General features: G+C 43.3%; 2 protein-coding genes across 3 annotated transcripts; one reads left to right on the top strand and one right to left on the bottom strand.

Annotated features, from left to right (window-relative positions):
• Positions 1–413: 413 nt before the first annotated feature.
• wu:fi75a02 (RNA-binding protein 33) lies at positions 414–20,309 on the bottom strand. 2 transcript variants are annotated; one of them, XM_059357939.1, is made up of 13 exons: positions 20,260–20,309; positions 19,243–19,430; positions 13,833–13,982; positions 10,917–11,039; positions 9,621–10,373; positions 8,750–9,209; positions 7,941–8,237; positions 2,367–2,390; positions 2,019–2,190; positions 1,812–1,900; positions 1,666–1,737; positions 1,201–1,331; positions 414–1,081 (listed from the first exon to the last, which is right to left on the bottom strand). In XM_059357939.1, the coding sequence occupies exons 3-13, from the start codon at positions 13,849–13,851 to the stop codon at positions 924–926; spliced, it is 2,298 nt and encodes a 765-aa protein (XP_059213922.1). In that variant the 5' UTR covers positions 13,852–13,982; positions 19,243–19,430; positions 20,260–20,309; the 3' UTR covers positions 414–923. The 2 variants fall into 2 exon arrangements, with proteins under 2 accessions (XP_059213922.1, XP_059213923.1); XM_059357940.1 differs by lacking the exons at positions 13,833–13,982; positions 19,243–19,430; positions 20,260–20,309 and adding an exon at positions 12,215–12,408.
• LOC131992207 (scavenger receptor cysteine-rich type 1 protein M130-like) lies at positions 14,014–22,548 on the top strand. The gene is made up of 9 exons (XM_059357693.1): positions 14,014–14,047; positions 14,998–15,030; positions 15,120–15,457; positions 15,629–15,935; positions 18,654–18,968; positions 19,281–19,565; positions 20,258–20,578; positions 20,806–20,888; positions 21,194–22,548. Exons 1-9 carry the CDS (start codon positions 14,014–14,016, stop codon positions 21,245–21,247), a joined length of 1,770 nt encoding a protein of 589 aa, XP_059213676.1. The 3' UTR covers positions 21,248–22,548.
• Positions 22,549–23,944: the final 1,396 nt, after the last annotated feature.

The following is a 23,944-nucleotide window of genomic DNA, read 5'->3' as shown; positions in this document are numbered from 1 at the left end:
AGCAATTTGGGGTTCAGTATCTGGCTCAAGGATACATCGACATGTAGGCTGCAGGGATCGAACCACCAACCCTTCGGTTGGGGGGCGACTCACTTTACCAACTGAGCCCAGAGTTTAGTCTGTAAGGTGTTTACTGCCCAGAATTCAGTCTGTCAGGTGTTTTCTGACTGAGTCTGCTCAGAAACAGGAAACCACAGCTGTGACCTGTTTTAATTCTCTATTTCTGTCCGTTATGTTTTATATTTTATACTTATGATGAACAACTTTATTTACATCTTTTACTTTTTTTACTTCCTGTTTTCTGCTTTCTTGTCACCTCCTTTTAGATTAATAATAATAAATAGACTGACAGAGGGGCACTGATCACTGATCAATAATAATACAAATAAATTAATAATAATAAACATACTGACTTCAGTGAGCAGAAACAAACTTTATTTGTTCCAAAAATAGTCTCATTTTCATCAGAAATATATATTACACTTTAAAAACTCCAAATACTTCACCAACACTGCTGCAGTACTCAGTACTATTATTGTGGTACAGACAAGTACAGCAAAGTATTTTTGTATTTCACCAAACAAAAAAAAGGAAAGAAAATAAAACCCTCTGCTGCATGGTGTGATCTCATGAGTAGGTGTGTGCTCATGGTGTGGGTGTGGTCTAATGAGTGGGTGTGGTCTCATGGTGTGGGTGCGGTCTCGTGAGTGGGTGTGGTCTCATGCGTGGGTGTGGTCTAATGTGGGTGTGGTCTCAAGAGTGGGCGTGGTCTCATGGTCATGATCTCTGTTAAAAAACTATTATAAATATTGAGAAAGTTCACATTTTAAACCGTAAAAAACAAAATCAAAGTTCACTGCAAAAAAAAAGAAGGCTAGCAGCTGTTTGGCCTTTGGTCAGCTGACAGGAAGTGATGTTACAGCTCACACGTCCAGGCCCTGCCGTGTCAGGAAGTCCTCGAGCGCACTCAGTCGCTCCACCAGCATCACGTCCAGGTCTGAGTCGTCACTGCCGTCGCCATGACAATGGCGCCGAGCCGCTGCCCGTTTCCGGGGCACGAGGGCAACAGGAAGCCCCGCCCCTTAACAACACATACCATTTAAACGAGTTTGATCATATTGATCCATTCATATTTTACATTTACATTCAACATAACTTGAATAATCCCCCCACCTCATTAAACTACAATTCCCAGCATACCTGGCATTCTCTTCCTCTTCCTGGGCTGAGTGAAGTCAGGGAAGAGGAGGAGCCTGCGCCTCCTCTGTTGGCCAATCAGGAGCAGCGCTCCGTCTTTCTCCCGTGGCTCCTCGAAGATCGTCTCCAGACTCCTGCAGTGTGACAGAAAGGCATGCTGGGAAGTGTAGTTTATATAGCAGGAGTTCTTCGCGGTGGAGGGAAGTGTAGTTTTTACCTTTTGGTGGTGGGGGGGATTTGTAGTTTTTCACTGTTGGTATTGGGGGATGTGTAGTTTTAACCTGTTGGTGGTGTGGGGGATTTGTAGTTTTTCACTGTTGGTATTGGGGGATGTGTAGTTTTTACCTGTTGGTGGTGGGGGATTTGTAGTTTTTACCGGTTGGTGGTCGGGGATTTGTAGTTTTATCTGTTGGTATTGGGGGATGTGTAGTTTTTATCTGTTGGTGGTGGGGAATTTGTAATTTTTACCTGTTGGTTGTGGGGGATTTGTAGTTCTTGTTGGTGTAAATCTCCTCCAGACTGAACTCTTTCTTCTTTAGCCTGAAACAAATGAATTGTTAATATTTTGACCTTTGTACTTAAGTTTGTGTCCTCTGACTCCGCCCCCTTCTGACCTTTTGACCTTTGGCAGTCCCATCGGAGTGAGCGGCGTTTCCCGTGGCGATGCCCGGCGAATTCGTATCTGTGAGACTCGTTTCCCACGCTGAGAAAAAAAACACACACAGACATTTCTATCAGTAGCAAAAAAAAATACGAGAATTTAAAGACAAAAATAATGTAAAAACGTGGAAATGAAACAGGAGAAGAAGAAAAACCTCCACCTCTCCATTTGTGCTGAGAAACTCTGAGCCCTCTGCTGATTGGCTGACGGCGAGCGGAGCAGACAGCCTATTGGTTGAACACAGGGGGAGGGGGAGGGGCCGTCGCCGGGTCAGGTGGAGGCTCCGGGAGCTGTGATTGGCCCGTTGCTTCTGCTGTCGCCGGGCAGAAAAACTGCAATACAAGTTTGAGAGCCTCATAAAAACATATTTTACAACAAAAACATTTAAAGAAAATACTTAAATTGACACACATTAATGTAAAAGCACCAGATTTTATTTAGTCAGGTTTATTTCTCAAGCAGAAGTTGATCCTTCTGAACAATGATAAAACAATGATATTAAAATTACCTTGGTGTTGGTGTTCGCACATAACTGCAAAGAGAAACATTTAAAACATTAATTTACTGTTCCCAGTGGGCCGTAACTAACTGATAATAACTACAAAAATAAAACTGATTATTACATGAATTATAATAAACTGTTTAAATAAATTCTCGATGTGTTTAACAGGTTAAATATGATCAAAAGTTCACTAATTAATGTAAAAGTTGCAGAGACATCATTGTAATAGTAATTTTCATCTCAGCCCATTTGAAATGCAATACTCCCTTCCCCCTTTCCTGCCAACACTTTGACTTCCCCTTTGTGTCTCAAATTTGATATGCAGATGAGATTTTACACCTGAAAGGGTCCCCTTTTGTATTTCAAATGGGATGTCCAGACGAAGCTCTCACACCTAGCAAAGTCCTCTTTATGTTGTAAATTGTCATATGTCCCACACCCTGGGAGGGGGGCAGGATATCGTAGCCAGACCCCTGGTTTGCATATAGGTGCGCCCCACACCCTAGTGGGCGTTCTCCAGGTATAAATTGGGCTATCTCTCCTCTGTTCAGGGTCTTTCTCCACTTTGACCGCTCGCGTGTTGATCGACCTTTCTTTGCAAAGAAATAAAACATTTGTCGGCCGGCAGAAGTCTCTATTTCATTCTTCACCAGCAGCAAAGGAAAATTTCCACAACAATTTGGTGTCAGAAGCGGGAGCCCTCGTGTGATCGTCTGGGACGGGACGCGGACAGTGATGGGCCATCCTGGAAGAAAAACTTTCAGTCTCCAACCTCAAAAATCTTCTGAGAAGGGAGAGCTGACCGCAAACGCCCCGGATCGTCACCGCTGGGATTTCCAAGAACGCGATTCAGCTAAATTCATCTGGTGAGCACTGAAATATTGAATCTTGACTTTAAAAATTGGGTTTAAAATTGGCATAACATTTTCGTTTCTCATCTTATTCACAATACGTGCTTTTTTTTTCGCTTGTAGCATATCAAAACGAAGCGATTGGGTTCTTTTATCACTAGTCCCCTGGAATTCGAAGTGACTGGTTTTTTCCTTATGAAATAATCTGCCGCTTGTAACATAAATAAAGCGACTGATTCTTTCCTTACGAAATATCCCTGCTTTTTTCTTCGCTTGTAGCATAAACAGAGCGAAGCAATATAGAGACGTCTGTATTGTTCAATAGTCGCGCGGTCTCCATTGGAAATGGAGGGGGTGATTGTGGATATTATGAGAAAGAAATGTGGGGTTAAAAGTCTAAAATATTTAAACGTCTGGACAGCTGAGTTTGGATTCCCAATAGGTGGATCCCTCAGTTTAAAAAATATATCAATATTAGAAGAAAAACTAAAGGAAAAAGAACAACAAATGAGAAGAAAAAATAAGATTTCTGTAAGAAAATTAGAAGATATGGAAGGTCAGAAAGAATGTTTTCAGTTGTGGAAGGGGGCAGCAGAGGCGCAAAATAGGAAAACAGTACAACTCCCTCTTTCATGTGAAAAAACTGAAAACAATGAAGTACAAAGAACACCAGACTCGCAGATTTCTTCTCTGTTTCCACAGTTGGCGGCTTTGAAGCTGGATCCAGACCTCGATGGCAATCCCTCCATTCATCCATCAGCCCCACCACCATATGGAACACCCACCAGCTCAAGAAGGAAAGACTACTCCACCAGGCCACCACAAATGACCATTCCAACGACCATTCCAGGAGCAGCTCACTGTGCCACTGACGTGTCTGCTTCACCACAACAACCTACGACTACCCCACCTTCTCCAATAGCACATAGACTGCGCCATCCAAACCAAGATGCAGTTTTCAACATGCCCATGGTTGAAGTATCAGGACCAGAAGGTGTAACGTTGGTTTTCCGCCCATGTACTTCTGTTGACATCACAGCAGCCTCACAACATCTGCCTGACCCAACAACAGCAGAGGTTTGCAACACCTACAGTGGCCTTCAACTGCCTGATGAATTAACCAACATTCCAGATGTGTGGGAAATTCATCTCTGTAATCATTTCTTAAACGGACTAAAACCAGACATTGCTTCAGCTGTCAAAATTTCCTGCATTGGTTGGAATGATGCACGTCTGCCTGAACTTCGCAGACACGCCATGCATGCACATGACCAAATGCTTTCAAAGAAAAAGAAAAAAGGAAGAGGAGGACGTGGCCGACACAGGCAATGGGAAGAGAAATTCCCAAGGGATACCTGTCTCCTCTGTGGCCAACATGGACATTGGAAACGTGAATGTCCCAACACAGTACGAGAATATGGACAACCAAATCATGGACAAAAAGGAAGAGGAGGCCGTGGCCGACACAGGCAATGGGAAGAGAAATTCCCAAGGGATACCTGTCTCCTCTGTGGTCAACGTGGACATTGGAAACGTGAATGTCCCAATAATTCACCAAACACAATGGACAAATCGGACTGAAAATGGATGGGGGTTGTCGGAGAGAGATGGATTCCTGCTGACGAGCTAAACCAACCTGTGGGACCAGTAGAAGGTACTGCACCTCATTCACACAAACATATTGAACAGATTGCTTTAACATATATACATTACACATCCGATAACTTCAAGAAGTTTCCACAATATAGAGCTCACTACAAAACTATCACAAACAAAAGGTTGCAACTCGTATCACAATCAAAACAAACAAAACAAACAAAACAAACAAAACAAACAAAACAAACAAAACAAACAAAACAAACAAACGATGCATTCTATAGATTTAGCAGGCTATTGCCGTCCATGGATTTAAAAAATATTTTTTTGTGGAGATCTCCCAACCCCTGTGTGACATCACACATGGGGAAAAACATTTGGCCATGACTGACTTTTTTGACTTGGACTACTGCAGCGGGCGCTGCTTTCACTGACCTAAACAAGCTTTGTCTACCTCTCTTTGTTTAAAGACTTCCAGACCCGACAAAACCTTTTTAACCCTTTTCGTTTCAGAAACGTGATTATTACATGTACTGTTCTTAAAAAAACAATCATTTTTGCTTCCTACAGTCTCGTGATGAGGACCACAGTCCTGTCTGGAGGAGTTTAACACTGTCAAAACCATGCAATGATTTCTTCTAACACACCTTCCTAATTCTGATGCTATGTTGTATGTGGATGCACAGGCAGCTGAATTATCTGCATTAACATGCTTTCATTGAACAGGACAGAACATCACAGTCTACACTGACTCTCAGAATGCTTTCAATGTGTGTCATAACTTTCATGCTTTATGGAAAAACCGTGGCTTTCTTACATCTACAGGAAAGTCAATTGCTCATAAACCTCTCACCATTAACCTCTTGTCTGCATTATTCCTGACTGCCAGCATCTGTTGCTGTGTGTAACTGCCTTGCCCATACTAAAAACTCAGATTCTGTCTCTCTAGGAAATACAAAAGCTGATGCTGCTGCAAAAAACAGCAGCTCTTCAACCCACCACCCATCCTTTGTTTGTTTCTACACCAGTATCTATTCCCACTTCCCTTACAGCAACACAGTCCTTTGCCACACCACAAGGAAAGCCATTGTGGAGACGCTGCAGAGCCACACAGATGGAAGCAGTGTGGCGGGGACCAGATAACAAACCTTGCCTACCCAAACACTTCTTCCCTTCTTCCCTACCACTTCTTCCCTCACAGAATTGACACATGGATTGGACCATGTGTCAAAAGGGGGGATGTTGGATGCAGTAACTTAACATTGGTTCACCAAAGGTTTTTCGGTTCATTCGCAGAAGTATTGTCAGTCATGTATGGTTTGTGCAACACACAACGCAGATACAACCAAAACAATCACACACGCTACTCACCCACCACCAGACAGACCATTTGAACATTTGATGATGGATATTGTCAATAGATTGTGGTATGCAAAATTTTTTTTTTTTGTACAATTAACCATGCTCTGCAAGTTTATCTTTCCAAAGATGAAAGCTGCCTTTCCTGAAACAACCAGCAACTCCACAACATCCAGCCTGTAAACTGGGTCGTTGTCAAGGACCTCAGGAGGAAGCATTGGTGCCAACCCAGGTGGAGAGGACCATGAGGTGCCACCGACAACCAACCAACTGCTGTCCCAGTAGCTGAGAGGGACGCCTGCTTCCATGTTTCCCAGTACTGATGACTCCTCGACCAGCCAGACGACGGCTTAACCAGCGGGACCAGAAGGAACACCTTGGCCGTGGGATCGTGGCTGCATTCCCCAACATCGGACTACCCGTTCCAGCCCTGGTCATCAGGCGACCAGAGAATAACAAGGATATCATCGAGGGCGAAGGAAGATACAGAGGGCAGAAGTGACATTGGCATGTCACCACCGCAGGGTCAGGAGACCCCAGAAGTAGACGGACACGGGTGACACGGGAACACCCGACCCAGACGCAGACAACGCAAGGACAAACAATGCAGAGACTGACAGTGCGAGAGGACAACTGTAGGAGTAACACCATAAATTCCAACCAACTAGACAACAGGATTAACAACGCAGACCCCCCCCCAACAAAACTACACCATGTAACACTTGATCATTATTCTATCATGTTGGACGATGCTGATAGAAACCTACATCTACAAACCCACCAAGACCACCACCCTGACAGAAGGACAAAATGCAACATTCTCCTGCACTGTTTAACCAGAAATTTGGCTATCAGGACAAATTCACTCGTATTATACCAAATATGACAATCAAAAGACTCATTTGACATTTCTGATCCCCATCATTACCCCAGCTCAGAATCGGACTCTGATGATGACATCTTTTAAATAATGCTGATAATGTTTATCTTTATTTTATTTTCATTTTTATTTATTTTTGTTTTTATTTTGTTTCCTTCCTCTTCTAAACAACTGCCATGATGATACATTTTAAAATCTAGGTGAATTAATGTGTCAGATATTTAAGTTGTGACTATGTACTTTATTTTGTTTCATCTTATGTTATTTTATTTTATTTTATTTTATTTATTTTTTTTATATTCCTTGTTTTATTTTTATGTTTTTATTTTTTATTTACTGTTAGTGATTAATCAATAATCAAAAGGAGGGATTGTAATAGTAATTTTCATCTCAGCCCATTTGAAATGCAATACTCCCTTCCCCCTTTCCTGCCAACACTTTGACTTCCCCTTTGTGTCTCAAATTTGATATGCAGATGAGATTTTACACCTGAAAGGGTCCCCTTTTGTATTTCAAATGGGATGTCCAGACGAAGCTCTCACACCTAGCAAAGTCCTCTTTATGTTGTAAATTGTCATATGTCCCACACCCTGGGAGGGGGGCAGGATATCGTAGCCAGACCCCTGGTTTGCATATAGGTGCGCCCCACACCCTAGTGGGCGTTCTCCAGGTATAAATTGGGCTATCTCTCCTCTGTTCAGGGTCTTTCTCCACTTTGACCGCTCGCGTGTTGATCGACCTTTCTTTGCAAAGAAATAAAACATTTGTCGGCCGGCAGAAGTCTCTATTTCATTCTTCACCAGCAGCAAAGGAAAATTTCCACAACATCATGAATACTAATGAGCCTGTTAAGATGTTAGTCATGAATATTAACAAGGATTCATTTGAACCAACCAGTGGTCACTGCTCAGACTGGGCGGGGCTGTCCAGTCCTTCAGGCGCCGCAGGGGACGCCAACAAGCTCCGCCCCTCACTGCCTCTGACAAGGTCTCCACAGCAACCGCTGACAGCCGCAGCATGGGGGCAGGGCTAAATGATGAGGGGGAGGAGCTCAGGTGCCATATGTGGAAAGAGCTGTGATTGGAGGAGAGGGGGACGTCACAGAAACGCCATTGACCCGAAGACACGGCCAGGGCTTCTGATTGGCTCCGGGCCAGCTGCTCCAGCTGCAAGGCATGCTGGGAAGAGGAGCTGCAGAGAAACATTGATTATTGACTGATTATTATATTATTATAGATGTCTCTTTTTATTCTCAAAACTGTGAAAAATAATTTCTAATATGATAATAAATATTTTAGACCCTTTTTCAGCCGACGTCACAAAATGTTCTGTCAACAGAAGTGGTATTGTTCTTCAGTCGTTCTGACTGACAAAGAAGCATTTATAAGCATTTAGAATCAACATGTCTGGTTGTTGCATATAAGGTTATCGATTCGTACAACCGTATACGCAACAACCAGACATGTTGATGCTGGGAACAGTTTCTAAACGCTTATAAATGCTTGTCAGTCAGAACGACTGGAGAACAATACCACTTCTGTTGGCATGCACGCATACGTTCAACATTAACATTGTGTACAAACATTAAAAGGGTTTATACATACTGTTGATCCCATAAAATACACGTTACAGGTCCTAAACGTGTTAAATTAATAACCAAAATAAATAATTAACATAATTAATAAATATTTAAATATAATAACCCGTGCAGCAGCGGCGGCACTCTGAAACCGTTCCGTCTGACAACACTGACGGTCTTCTCTGATTGGTTGTTCTCGCCCCCCTCTCTTCTTCTGTGTTTCCTGTGGTTGAACTTGTGCAGAACGATGTGCTCTTCTGCACCTCCTCCTGCTTCTCTGAAGGAGAACGCCATCCGTCCCACAAACCTCCCAGCATCTTCTTCTTCTTCTTCGTTTTCTTCTTCTCTGTTTTCTGGAAAAATACTTGTCTCCCTTCTTCTGTGGTTCTTCCTCCTCCTCTTCCTGCCGCTGCCCTCCTCGTCCTCCCCCCTGCTCCTCCTGATCTGCTCTGATTGGCTCACACTGAGGGAAGGAGGTGCATCCTCGCCATCCGATGAAGACGCTGACGAAGAGGAGAAGGTGACACAAGGCCAGTGGGCGGGGCTGCAGGAGGGGGCGGGGCTGTATGGGGTGGCTCCTGAACCTGAAGAAGAAAAAAGTGAATCAACAGTATTCATATCTATCGATAGATAGATAGATAGATAGATAGATAGATAGATAGATAGATAGATAGATAGATTTTATCAGTTGTAAATTAACCTTGAACCTGACTCTTATCAACACAGAGCGGACACACACATACATGCTGCTTTATGCAGATGCAGGTTTCAACAAACAGCAGCTGATATATATATATTTATATCATACATATACATTTTTAATATATATATAAAATATATATGAAATTCTCCCAAATATATCTATGAATGTCTATAAGGACCGTTTTGTGTTGTGATCCAGCAGCAGCAGTCAGTTCCCTGAAACTCTTCTGCTCCTCTGTTTCTGCTGCCAGAGAGGAGCAGGAGGAGGAGGAGCAGGAGGAGACAGTACTTACCCGAGGGAAAGGCTGCTCCTTCTTCTTCTTCAGCGGTCACCCTGCTCCTCTTCTTCCTCCTCCTCCTGCTGCTCCTGTTGCTCCTCCTCTCCAGAGAGTCCAGACGACGGCCAAGGGAGGCCAGAGCTCCTCGCAGGAGGCGCCGCACCTCCAAACGGTGAGCCGAGAGGAGACGAGGCAGCAGGGAGGAGCAGGAGCAGCAGGGAGCAGGAGGAGCTACAGGGAGACGAGGAGGAGAAACTGCAGGGGGAGAAGAGACTGGAGGAGGAGAAGAGACTGGAGGAGGGGGAGGAGAAGAGACTGGAGGAGGGGGAGGAGAGGAGACTGGAGGAGGGGGAGGAGGAGAAGAGACTGGAGGAGGAGGGGGAGAAGAGACAGGAGGGGGAGGAGGAGGAGGGAGAGATGGAGCAACAGGAGGAGAGGAAGAAGAAAGAGTAGAACAAATGGCAGAGGTAAAAGGAGTGAAAAACACAGGAGGAGGTGCAGGAGGAGAAACGTGAGGAGAGGAGCGGTGATAAAGGAGAGGAGGAGAAAAAGAGACAGAGTTAGGAGACAACACAGGGGGAGGTGAAGGATGGAGGGATGGAGGAGCAGAGGAGGAAGGAGGAGGAAGCAAAAAATGAACTACAGGAGGAGGTGAAATAAAAGGAGGAGCAGAGACAGAAAGAGGAGCAGAAGGAGGCCGGGGGAGGAGGGATGGAGGGAGAGGAGGAGAGGGGGAGCTCCAAGGAGGCGCAGGAGGAGAGAAAACTCCTGCAGGAAGAGAAACAGCCATCAGCAAACACAACGTCTCACAATAATTATAATAAATACATCAAAAATTATACATTAATAATAATAATAATAATAATAATAATAATAATAACAATAATAATAATAATAATAATAATAATAATAATAATAAATGTGACATAAAATTGAAAATAAGAATACAATAATAGCAATAATGATAGTAATAAAAATATGTGTGATATATAAATAAGAATAAAGAAATTGAATCAATAAAAAGGTTTGGAAAAAAGATGATCAATTAAAAATAAAGAATATAAATTATAAATATGATCAATAATTTCAATAAAAGATAATTAGATAAATACACAATCATGAGAAAAAGCTCTGAAAAATAAACAAATAAAAAGTTAAATATGATTAAAAAATATTATGGTTATCAATAATGATAATAATAATAATAATAAGAAGAAGAATATGTATGATTAATAAATAATAATACAATACTTATGTGAATAAATATAAAAAGAAATATTAGAAAATAAAACCCTAAAAATCAACATGCACCTGTTTGTGTCTCTTCATCATCAGCCTCATCAGCCAATGGGAGCGAAGGGGGCGGAGTCACTGCAGCCAGGCCCCGCCCCCTGTCTGTGCTCTCGGTCAGTGTGAGCGGGCGAGTGAGCATGACTGACACAGAGAGAGAGAGAGAGAGAGAGTGAGAGGAATAAAAGTTAATATGAATAATTACCACGAGTAAATTAATACAGAAAATCAGTTCTCGTCAAATTATATGGGAAGGAATTTACTTAAATGACACATATATGTATATATATATATATACATAGTTATAAAGATAATTCCATTACAAGAAAAGTCAACAGAATCTCATTTTATCATCATCTCTTCCATCTTTTATATATATGTGTGTGTGTGTGTGTGTGTGTGTGTGGTGTGTGTGCGTGTGTGTGTACAGAGTTAACAAGTTCACTAGACCACCTGTCATAAAAACAAGAAATCATAATTATTTTTGAAATCTTTTAAAAGCTTGTTTTAAACTAAAATGTTATTTATTCAGCAGCCAGAAGTCACAAATGAATCAGCAGAACATTCAAACACTAAAGTCAATAAGTATAATTTGATTCTTAATTAGGAAATAATAATGTGCTACTATTTTTTTCTAAAACAGTGAATTTTAAAATGCATGGATAACAATAATAATTATATTTTTGCATTAAAATAATTTGTGTTAAAGAGCTTCTACATGCTGCTGTATGAAACATAAAACATGACTTAATTATTAATGCTGTTCATTTAGGACAGCTGTTGTCTAAGACATTTGCTAATACTGTACACACACACACACACACACACACACACACACAAATATATATATTTGTCATCATGTGACTCAAATAATTAAACAACCCTTATTTTACTGGCTTTATAAACTTATATATATATATAAAACCGCATATTCTATAATGTTACATAATAAATTAGTTGATATATTAAATATTAAACTAAAGTATTAATTCAGCAATATTTTAGCTGTTCTCACTGTTTCTCGCGAGATTTCGCGGATCTTGCTGGAAAATCCCAGAAATGTCCCAGTAAATCTGAACCGTTTTCACGTCAGATGGTTAACGGGGGTTTCACGGTTTTATTTCGTCATCACGGAGTTGTGTGTGACGTAAGCCGAAGGGAAGGTTAGAGGGAGCGGGAATGTTGCGGGTCGAAGTGAGGATAAAACGGGATTTGGGGGAAATAAAGGAAAGTGATCGAGCTAGCAGCGGCTAGCTCTCGTTAGCAGGCTTTACTGTGTGTTAGCCGTTAAACCGGGACATTTTAACGGTTCTGTTTACCTTCTCACGCCCCGTGGGTCCGCTAGTCTCCGTTAAATCCTCTTAGCTCTCATTTTTGGCGCTTTACCGGCTGAAAAACACTGAATCAGGCCGGTATTTCAGGAGGAATAGGTGCCTGTTATCACCGCGGACCGGCGTCAAGTTAACGGAACCCACACTGAGACACTTCCGGCGGGGATTTCAAAATAAAACATTCCGAAGAGGAGCGGAAATTATGATAGAAACTCTTTCAAATTAAAATAAATTATCGTTATATTCTTCCCGTTGTGGATAACCTCCTACTCTTCTTCCTCCTCTCCTCCTCCTCTTTCACCTTCTCCTCTTCCTGCACCTCCTCCTGCAACACCCTCCTCTCCTTTCCTCCTCCTCCTTCACCTCCTCGTGCTCTTCCTCCTGCGCATCTTCCTCCTTCTCCTCCTCCTGCTCCTCTCCAGCAGCAGTCTCAGCAGCTGAAGGGATGTTAAAAGTGTCTCACATAAATCTTTTTTAATGATTTATGATGGTAATAACAATATTAATCACAACAACAATAATAAACTGAAGCATTGATTATTGTTCCTATTACTTATCAATAACTTCTAACTAATAATAACCCATATTAACCATTCATTAACTTTATGTACTGCTAAGTCGATTAATTATCCAACAGACATGATGATTATCATGTATCTCTCCAAATCAAGTATTGTTACAACTAATTCAAAATGCAGCTGCACGTATTCTCACTGGCACCAAAAAATATCAACACATCACACCCGTTCTTAAATCTTTGTACTGGTTACCCGTTAGAACAAGAATCGATTTCAAAATACTGCTCGTGGTTTATAAAGCACTACACGGCCTTGCACCTCAGTACATCACAGATATGCTCATCACTTACACCCCAGCAAAAACACTTCGGTCAGCAGGCAGTGGCAACTTACTCATCCCTCACACCAGATCCAAAGAAGGAGAAGCAGCTTTTAGTGTCTATGCCCCAAGAAAGTTGAACACCCTGCCTGACACAGTCAAACATGCCACATCAGTAGCCATTTATAAAAAAAAAAATTAAAAACCTATCTTTTTTCAACAGCATTCGGTTGAACTGTGTGCGTGCGTGTGTGCATGTGTGGTTGTGGGAGTGGGTGCACGTGTGAGTAAGTAAATGTGTATGTGGTGAATATGGCATAGCTTGTCTACCTGCACTCATCAATTAATTTGTAATTAATTTTTTCTCATTTTGTTTGTTTTGTTTGTTTGTTTTCTGTTGTCTTGTTTTGTTTTTTAAACTGTACTTATGTATATCCATTGTGAAGCACATTGAGTCTGCCTTGTGCATGAAATGCGCTCTATAAATAAAGTTGAATTTAATTGAATGTAGAGGTCACACACACACACACACACACACACACACACACACACACTAACACACTGAGAGCTGAACACACACACACACACGCTGAGAGCTGAAAACACACAGTAACACACACACACACACTGAGAGCTGAACACAGCATTAGATCAGATCGAGGCTCCGCCTGGACCTGAAGGCGCCATCTGACTCTGATAAAACTATAAATACATAATCAATGGATGATCAGTTAACATGATGAGAAGACACGTAGCAGGAGTTACTCACGGTAATCTGATGGAAACATCCGCTGCTGTCAGACCTCACAGACAGCCTGGGGACACATGACAGTGGACAGACACAGCAGGGACAGAGGGACAGAGGAGGGACTCTTCCTGTCCCCAGATATATAGTGAGGACCTCGCTGGGACATCAGAGCTGTGAGGACATCAGAGGGAAGTGTGAGGACATGGACCTGCTGCTGCTGCTGCTGCTGATCTCAGGTTGGACTCTCATCTACTGCTAATTGAATCATTGAGTGTGCTTGAAAAAGCCACTATATACTATTCACCGGGCTTAATCCACTTTAACAGGTCACAGCACTGAAAGGGTTTCACAATACAAATATTTGGGCGTCTGGCTAGATCAATAACTCACATTCAAATTTCATATTGACATACTTACAAGTAAATTAAAACAAAAAATTGGATACTTATACAGAAATAAAACAAACTTCCCTCTGTTCTGTAGGAAACGGATCATTCAGGCTGTCTTTTTATCAGTTCTGGATTATGCTGATGTTATCTATAGACTGCCTCTGCCTCCACTCTCACCTCACTGGACTCTGTTTATAACTTTGCACTCCGATTCATCACTGGTGACAGTTACTCCACCCATCATTGCATCCTATACAAGGTTGGATGGGCACCTTTATTCGTGAGATGAGACATGCACTGTCTTACAACATTCACTCAAACTCAACACAATTATAACTATGGGCCAGTTTAAAACTATGATAACCAATAACTCTGCCTTTCACTGTAACTGTTTTTAATGTTTTTGCATGTGTTTTGTCTGTAATGTTTCGTAATTTCTCTGTACTTTGTTTTGTGTTTTCTCTGTACTCTGTTTTGTGTTTTCTCTGTACTCTCGACATCATTGCAAATAAGGGGTTGCTCTCAATGATTCCTCGAGAAAATAAATAAAGGATAAATGAAATTAAAATAGAAATCAAAAAAGCACTAAATTTGTCTGAATTATAAAAGGTATGAGTGGTAAAATAAGGAGCCATTTGGGAGCTGAAAGAGCTGGCTCTTCTTGGTGAGCTGAGCCAAATGATCCACATCACTGAACAGAAACCAAATTACCATCACTATGTCCAATATCCAACTTCACACTAACTTCAGTGCGGTGGTGACCTGTTGGATCTCTAATGTGTCTCTCTGTGTCTCAGGGCTCCAGGCTGAAGGACCATGCAACACCACAGGTGAAATGTTGAGACTTTGATTTGAACCTTTCCTAAATTAAATTCCCTCCTTCTGCCCTTGACGCCTCATGTTTCCTGTCTCGGTCCAGAGTCCGTCAGGTTGGTGGGCGGAGTCAGTCGCTGCGCAGGGACGCTGGAGCTGAGGCGTGACGGCCAGTGGAGGGCGGTGGGGGACCCTCACTGGACCCTCACCAAGGTCTCGGCGGCCTGTGAGGAGCTGGACTGTGGCTCGGCCGTGTCCGTCAGCTGGAACCTGAAGTCCTTAGAACAGTCCGTCTGGGTCCTGAACCCCGCCTGCGTCCAGAACGGGTTCGCCCTGACGGAGTGTGTGACAGCAGGCTTCTCCTCCTCCATCGCACACGTCAACTGTTCAGGTGAGCACCTCACAGGTAATGAACCAGCAGCATGTAGCATCATGTTGCATCATGTAGTCCGACCCTGGAGTTAGCATCATGTAGCATTATGTAGCATCTGTAGCCTGGCTCTGGAGTTAGCATCATGTAGTCCGAACCTGGAGTTAACATCATGTAGCATTATGTAGCATCATGTAGTCTGACTCTGGAGTTAGCATTATTTAGCATTATGTAGCATCATGTAGTCTGATTCCCGTTTCTCCCCAGAGTCCGTCAGGCTGGTGGGTGGAGTCAGTCGCTGTGCAGGGACGCTGGAGCTGAGGCGTGACGGCCAGTGGAGGGCGGTGGGGGACCCTCACTGGACAATCGCCAAGGTCTCGGTGGCCTGCCAGCAGCTGGATTGTGGCTCCGCCGTGTCCGTCGCCTGGAACCTGAAATCCTCAGAACAGTCCGTCTGGGTCCTGAACCCCTCCTGCGTCCAGAACGGGACCGCCCTGATGGAATGTGTGACGGCAGGCTCCTCCTCCTCCATCGTACACGTCAACTGTTCAGGTGAGCACCTCACAGGTAATGAACCAGCATCATGTAGCATCATGTAGCATAATGTAGCCTGGCTCTGGAGTTAGCATCATGTAGCATCATGTAGTCTGACCCTGGAGTTAGCATCATGTAGCATCATGTAGCATCATGTAGTCTGACTCTGGTGTTAGCATCATGTAGCCTGACCCTGGAGTTAGCATCATGTAGCCTGACTCTGGAGTTAGCATCATGGAGCATCATTTAGTCTGACTCTGGAGCTAGCATCATGTATTATACTCAGCACCTTGTCAAGGGTGGTCTTTGGAACTGCCAGTCTGCATGCCGTAAGACAAAACTTAATCTCTGGCTTTGCTGCTCAGCAATCACTGGACTTCATTGCACCCTCTGAGACAGTTGACCCACAGTTCTTCGAATTCCATGCTGTAACCATAACTTCTCCCTTAACAATAACCATTGTTGTTCTCTACCACCCACCTGGTCCTTTGGGAGAATTTCTGGAGGAGCTTGACATCCTCCTTTCAAACTTCCCTGAAGATGGCCCACCACTAGTTCTTCTCGCCAACTTCAACATCCAGCTCAAGAAGTCACCAGACCTACTACTTCTACTCTCCTCCTTCGCTCTTCTGCTCACTCCATCACCACCTACTCATAAAGCTGGCAACCACCTAGATCTCATACCAGGAGCTGCTCTACCACCAACCTCTCTGTAACCCCACTTCATGTCTCTGATCATTATTTCATCTACTTTACGATCCCATTCTCCTGATCGAACCGTCTGCCCTCATCGACAGATACTGTACCTGTCCGTCATAACATTCTTTCACTCCACTGTCTCCTCCTCAAGTGCTTAGCCTAGTAACGTCTCCTTGACCCTCACCAGTCTGGTTTTTAGAAGGGCCACTCAACAGAGACCGCCCTTCTCGCTGTGACTGAGCAGCTTCACAAGGCGAAAGCGGCCTCTCTCTCATCTGTGGTGGTTCTACTGGACCTTTCTGCGGCTTTTGATACTGTTGACCATCAGATCCTCATCTCAACCCTTCTCCACCTTGGATCTGGCTCTGCCCTCTCTCTACTCAAGTCCTATCTCAAGGACCGCACCTTCGTGTGTGACTTGGGAGGTTTCTGTGTCAGAACCCTGTCCACTCACCACTGGTGTCCCTCAAGGCTCTGTCCTTGGTCCGCTCCCTTTCCTCCTTTGGTATACCCCAACTCCCTTGGCTCTCTCATCCACTCACATGGCTTATCCTATCATAGCTATGCCAACGACACCCAGCTAATCCTTTCATTTCCCCAGTCCGAAACACAGGCAGCAGCACATGTCTCCGTATGTCTGGCCAACATCTCCCAGTGGATGTCCTCACACCACATCAAACGCAACCTGGAAAAGACTGAGCTACTTTAACTCCCAGAGAAGGGCTCTCCCACCACTGACCTCCACATCACTGTCCAGAACACAGTGGTTGCCTCCACAGAAACCACTAAAAACATTGGTGTGACTCTCGACAATCAACTGTCCCTCACCACAAACATTACCGCTACCACCAGATCTTGTAGATTCTTGTTGCAGAACATCAGGAGCATCCGCCAGTTTCTCACTCAGAAGGCAGTTCAGGTCCTGGTCCAGGTGCTGGTCATCTCACGCCTTGACTACTGCAACTCCCTCATGGCAGGTCTTCCTGCCAAAGCCATCCGACCTCTGTAACTAATCCAGAATACAGCTGCTCAATTGGTCTTCAATTTTCTCAAATTTTCACACACCACACCACTCCTCCCTCTGGTTACCAGTGGCTGATAAGCTTCAAGACTCTAGCTCTGGCCTACTCTGCTGCTAATGGTTCAGGCCCAGCTTACATCCAGGATCTGGTCAAACCCTACACTCCTGCCCGTCCTCTCTGCTCTGCATCAGCCAAACAGCTGGAGACTCCCATCCTGCGTGGGTCAACTCGCCTCAAAACCTCTTCCAGACTTTTCTCTGTCCTGGCTCCCAAATGGTGGAACGAGTTCCCCACAGACATCAGGACCTCAGACAACCTAGACATCTTTCGCCACAGACTGAAGACCTACCTCATCCACAATACCTCGATTAAGTCATGGTCACCTAAAAAACCCTAAGAAAATTAAAAATGCTCTTCTTCTTTAGCGTATAGCACACCCGTAGCAATTACAGTTGGCTCGTAAAAGTTATGTACTTACTTGGTTCCTGTGGTCTGAGGCTAGTATGTACCGTCAGGTTGACTTTGGACAAAAGCGTCAGCTAAATAACATATAATGTAATGTAGCATCATATAGCATCATGTCCGTGTCGTGCTCTATCTGTGAGAGTGAGAATTTTAAACTGAATGGGTCTAACAGCAGCCAGAGACTCAGGATGTGATGAGTCTGATAGATGAGATCAATCATGTAAAAGCATCTTCAGTTCTGCTGTTGAAGCTGACTGATGTTTCTTAAATGAGAAAACAAGATCTGGTCAGCTGCTCTACCTGGTTTTCAACAGTGAGCAAGAGTAAACAACAACAAACCTAAATCAGCTGGAGCAGACTGCATCAGGATCAGGATCCTCCAGTAACTGGATGCAGCTGGTTGTCTATCTGAGAGTCTCAGCGTTTATCCTATCTGACATTCAGATAGTTCTTTAGTTGCCTATTTTCCAAGTGGATTCTGAGTGGATCTAGAGGGTTTGTTTGATGACGTCTGTTTATTCTCTCTGTGTCTCTTCTCTCATCTCTCCAGACTCTGTCAGGCTGGTGAATGGAATCAGTCTGTGCTCAGGCAGACTGGAGGTGAAGTCTGACCAGTCTAACCAGAGCTGGTCCTCAGTGTGTGAAGCTGACTTTGACCAGCAGGATGCAGAGGTGGTCTGCAGGGAGCTTGGCTGTGGGGCTCCTTCAGTCCTCCAGGGGGCGCTCTATGGAGAAGTGGAGGCTCCAATGTTAACCAAAGAGTTCCAATGTGGAGGAAATGAGTCTGCTCTCCTGGACTGCAGAAGCTCAGGCTCAGATAGAAACACCTGCTCACCTCGCAGAGCTGTTGGACTCACCTGCTCAGGTAGAAGTTAGCATCATATAGCCTGACTCTGACGTTAGCATCATGTAGCCTGACTCTGAAGTTAGCATCATGTAGCCTGACACTGAAGTTAGCATCATGTAGCCTGAATCTGGGGGTAGCATCTTGTAGCATCATGTAGCCTGACTCTGAGGTGAGTATCATGTAGCATCATGTAGCCTCTGACGTTAGCATCATGTAGCCTGACCCTGAGGTTAGCATCATGTGCTGGAGCTGCAGCTTTGATTTGGTTCATTTCTGTTCTGATCAAACTCACTTTATTCTTTCCCTGATGACTCTCCTGTTTGTGTTCAGAGCCTGTCAGGTTGGTGGGGGGAGCCAGTCGCTGTGCAGGAGTCCTGGAGGTTAGCCAGAGAGGGGACTGGAGGCCGGTGGTGTACTTTGACGTTGAGATGAGTGATGCGTCAGTGCTCTGCAGACAGCTGGAATGTGGCTCCGCCCTGTCTGCAGGAGAGAGGAAGAATCTGGTCATTAGGACCATGTGGTGGATCAGCTCTGACTGCATCCAGGCTGGAGCCGTGCTCAGGGAGTGTTTGGCACCGTGGCCCTTTGAACGCAGTCTGGAGCTCACCTGCTCAAGTAAGCCTGTCAGTGACATCATCTCTGACCCTGGAGTTAGCATCATGTAGCCTTAATCTGGAGTTAGCATCATGTAGCATTGTGAAGCCTGACTCTGGAATTAGCATCATGTAGCATCATGTAGCCTGACTCTGGAGTTAGAATTTTGTAGCCTTACTCTTGAGTTAGCATCATGTAGCATTATATAGCATCATGTAGCCTGACTCTGAGGTTAGCATCATGTAGCATCATATAGCATCATGTAGCCTGACTCTGAGGTTAGCATCATGTAGCATCATGTAGCCTGACTCTGAGGTTAGCATCATGTAGCCTGTCTCTGAGGTTAGCATCATGTAGCATTATATAGCATCATGTAGCTTGACTCTGGAGTTAGCAGCATGTAGTCTGACTCTGAGGTTAGCATCATCTAGCATCATGTAGCCTGACTCTGAAGTAAGCATCAAGTAGCATCATGTAGCCTGACTCTGAGGGTAGCACCATGTAGCCTGTAGTCATCTCTGACATCATGAATGACAGTAATGTTTCCAGTTCCTTCCTCTGTCACAGTGACAGTAAAGGGTTAAAAAACGGACTCAACTGTAAACATCCTGAAGTGTAGAGAAGTTATCTTGTTTCTGCTTTAAACCCTCCAAAGGACGCTGAGCTTCACCTGACAGGACACACCTGTCTGTATCACCTCTCTGTGTTTACAGACCTGTTCCAGCCAATCATCTGTGTGTCCTCCTCTGTGGGCGGGGCCTCTGAGGAGGAAGAGTTTCAGGTGTCCAGAGGCTCCTCCTTCACCATCAGCTGCTCCATCCAGCCTCAGTACCCAGGAGGCTCCTTCCAGCTCTCCTTCACCTCCTCCACCTCAGCACACAACTACACCCAGCCAGCTGTCAATCACTCTGCCCACTTCCTGTTTCCTGCTGCAGAGCCCGCCTACCAAGGAAGCTACAGCTGTGTTTATCATGTCCATGTGTTTCCTCACAACTTCTCCTCTGAGAGCCGTCAGCTCACTGTCTCCGTCTCAGGTACGCTGAGTTCACAGGACACATGACCACATGTTGTTGTTAGTGATGCTGTGTTACAGCTCATATAGGAACCAAACGTACACAAAGAGCAGAAATGACAACAGACAGGACAGTGAAGAGGTCAGAGCATGTTTGGTCACCAGGTAACTCTGGTTCTCTGAGTGTCACTATGACAGCAGCTCTTAATTGTCTCCACCAATCAGATCAGATTGTGTTTGATGTTTCAGACCCGACGGTGTTTATCATCAGAGCGCTGGTGCTGCCGCTGACTGTGCTGCTGGCCAACAGCGCCCTCTACTGCTACTGTAAGGTACTGACACGTTCACACTGACCCAACTCAACCTCTTTCTTGTTTACTGAGCTGATGATGAAGGGAGTCACCAATAGTCTGCCTCTAGAGAACCGAAGACTGCAGATTCAGACCACTGCATTGATCAAACCCGCTACAGCATATAACAGGAAATGTCCAGTTCTCACTGTTGTTGTAAAAATTTGAAACAAAGGCTGTGAAACACAGAATGGTTTGTAATGCTTCCAAATAGGGGGGTGCTGTTGCTAAATACTGCAGACACACCCTCCTCCTAGTCTCATCTGTGTGCTGTCATGTCTCTCCAGGCCACCAGGGGGCAGAGGCCGAGCCGACGGGGCCACATGGAGCTGGATTATTAGAACCTGGGTGTTCCTGCAGCTCAGCCAGCAGAGTAACTCTTCTCACATCAGACACATGTTCCTTTAACCAAGAAGGCTTCTCTCTCTCAAAATGAAGAGACCAAATCAACAAGGGTCAACTCACCATTGAATCACACATCAATCACCTCTGCAAGATCGCCTTTTTCCACCTTCATAACATGGCCAGACTCCGCCCCATTCTCTTTGCTGAAAAGCTGGTCCACTCCTCCATCTCCTCCAGACTGGATTACTGTAATGCAAGAGTCTGCAGAGACTTTAATACATCCAGAACTCTGCAGCTAGGATCCTGATGAGTCGCTCCCATTCTCCACTCACTTCGCTGGCTCCCTGTTTACACCAGGATCTAATATGAAGTTTCCCTTCTAACTCATCAATGCATCTACAGAAATGCCTCACATCTCAAAAACTACTCACCCCACAAAACAAAACCTGTTCCTCCGCTCCACCCACTCGCTCCACCTCCACACTCCCAGAACAAGACTATTTCTGTGCTGCTGCACTAGGGCTGGGCAACATGGACCAAAAGTCATATCCCGATATATTTAGGCTGTATATAGATGATGATGTATTTCCTGATATTTTTATCACAAAGTGAGAGCAAATGTTCAGTCAAAGCAAAATATGACATGTCACAAGTAGTTTTATTGAAACGGTTTATTTAAGTGAACATAAATACTGTATAACAACAGGAGTACCTTTTAAAAAAATATCAAAGCTCCATAAAGTGCACATTTAAATAAACAAATATCTCAAACAAAAATAGCATATGAAATAAAATATGCCAATCTTTTTCTAAAATAAATATATTTGTATGAGAAAAGAATAGCAAACATTGCAAAATAACTAAATGTGACAAACCCTAGTAAGAGCAGCATTTATATATAAAGAAAGAAAAAAATTGAACTATATCGATATATGCAATATGGTCTAATTCCATATCACATTTAAAAATATATATCGATATATCTTTAAGTGTAGCCCTATGCTGCACCAAGACTGTGGAACGCTCCTCCTGACAACCTGAGGCACCACAGTCCATAGACACTTTTAAAAAAGGACAAAAAACTTTTCTTTTAGTAAAACCTTTGGTTCCTCCTGTCCACATGGTTTTAGATTGTGTATGTATGTATGTATGTATACATTTGTATACTTTGTCTTCTGTTTTGAGCTGTTTTATCCTTTTTAATCCTTTTTATATTAGACTGTTATGATTTTAACCTGTAGCACTTTGAGATTTCCTTTAATGTAAAGTGCATGATAAATAAAATTTATTATTATTATTATTATTTGACTATTTATTACTACTATATTATGACTTCCTGCCCATAGGTTCCTCCTGAATGTACAACAGACAGAAAACAAGACTGTCAGCAGGTTAACAAGTGTCAAAGACACAGAGAAACACTGACATGTCTCTGACTACTCAGATTTAGAGATGTTCACATCTGTTATTATTGTATAATTAATACAAAAATAGTTTAAAATTAATCTTATTTTGTGATGCAGGTATTTGCTTATTATATACAAGTTTAATCATTTTTAAGAAAAATTGCTTAATTTTCTGAAGGATTCTTTATTTTCCAGTTATTACAATAATAAGAATTGCTTGTTGATTAATGTGTGATGGAAGAATTTATGGCGCTTGTGATGGATTCTGATTATTTCTTAAGAATGTTGATGCTTTTTGATGAATGAAGTGTTAAAGGACTTTGCTTATTTTGTGTTTATATAAAATGTTCATTTTGTGATATTTCAGAAGAACTGTGTTTTGTTTTTCACTGAAGGAATTTTAGAGGAAATATAACTCATGAAATAATGTTCATCAGCTGAACTTTACACTCAGATCTGTTCAAATATTCAGTTTTCATGTCACTGTTGTAGCTTTTTAATACACATGGGATGGAATGATGATTACTGGATTAAACATGTTCAAAGAAATAAAACTGAAAATGTCTCAGTCAACCTGTTAGCTGACGTCTTTCTAAGGATTCATAGAAACTCCAGAACTCACCAGAGGACGCATTTACTAACAGAAGGAACGTCTCTCAGATCTGATTTTAGCTTCTAACCGCCAACACTGACCGCAGGGAGCTAATATGCTAACTCACTTCTGTTCTCATCCTGTGTGAATGTGTTACAGGTAGGAAACAGGTGCTGCAGTTTAGATTAAACAAACTTCTACAACAAAATTACAAAATTTCTAAATACATTTTGAGTGTGCTTGAGTCTGGCCTGTGACTCTCACTCATACATTATTAGATTGCAATTTGAACTGTTTTCAAAATGGAAAAGAGGAGGGAGTCATGTAAGATAATAAAGCAGGTGTTGGTGTGTGTGTGTTGTCTGAAAGTAGTGTGAAACAAGTAATTTGTGCCTAAAACGTGCCAGTTAGTGTTTAAAACTGATCAGAACAGTTTTCAGTTAGTGCGTGTTAGTTAGTGCTTTGGTAGCCATCCAACCAGGGCCAGGTGGCAGCAACCAATCAGAGCAGAGAAATCAACTGAAATTAACTGCTCATGTGAAGCCACTGGCAGGGAGGGAAAACAGCAAAACGTTGTCTTCTAACAGAGAGCTATTTTGGCCAAACGGTAGTCCCTTTCAGTGAACAGACTTCACTCTGAGCATCCTGAGTTCTTCCTGAACGTCTACATGTGTTTTGTGAAGAAAAATGAAGAA

Source organism: Centropristis striata, chromosome 19 (assembly GCF_030273125.1).
Source record: "Centropristis striata isolate RG_2023a ecotype Rhode Island chromosome 19, C.striata_1.0, whole genome shotgun sequence".
NCBI classification, from domain to species: domain Eukaryota; kingdom Metazoa; phylum Chordata; class Actinopteri; order Perciformes; family Serranidae; genus Centropristis; species Centropristis striata.
Note: the sequence above shows the minus strand (reverse complement) of the source record. Positions and strands in the feature narration are given on the sequence as shown.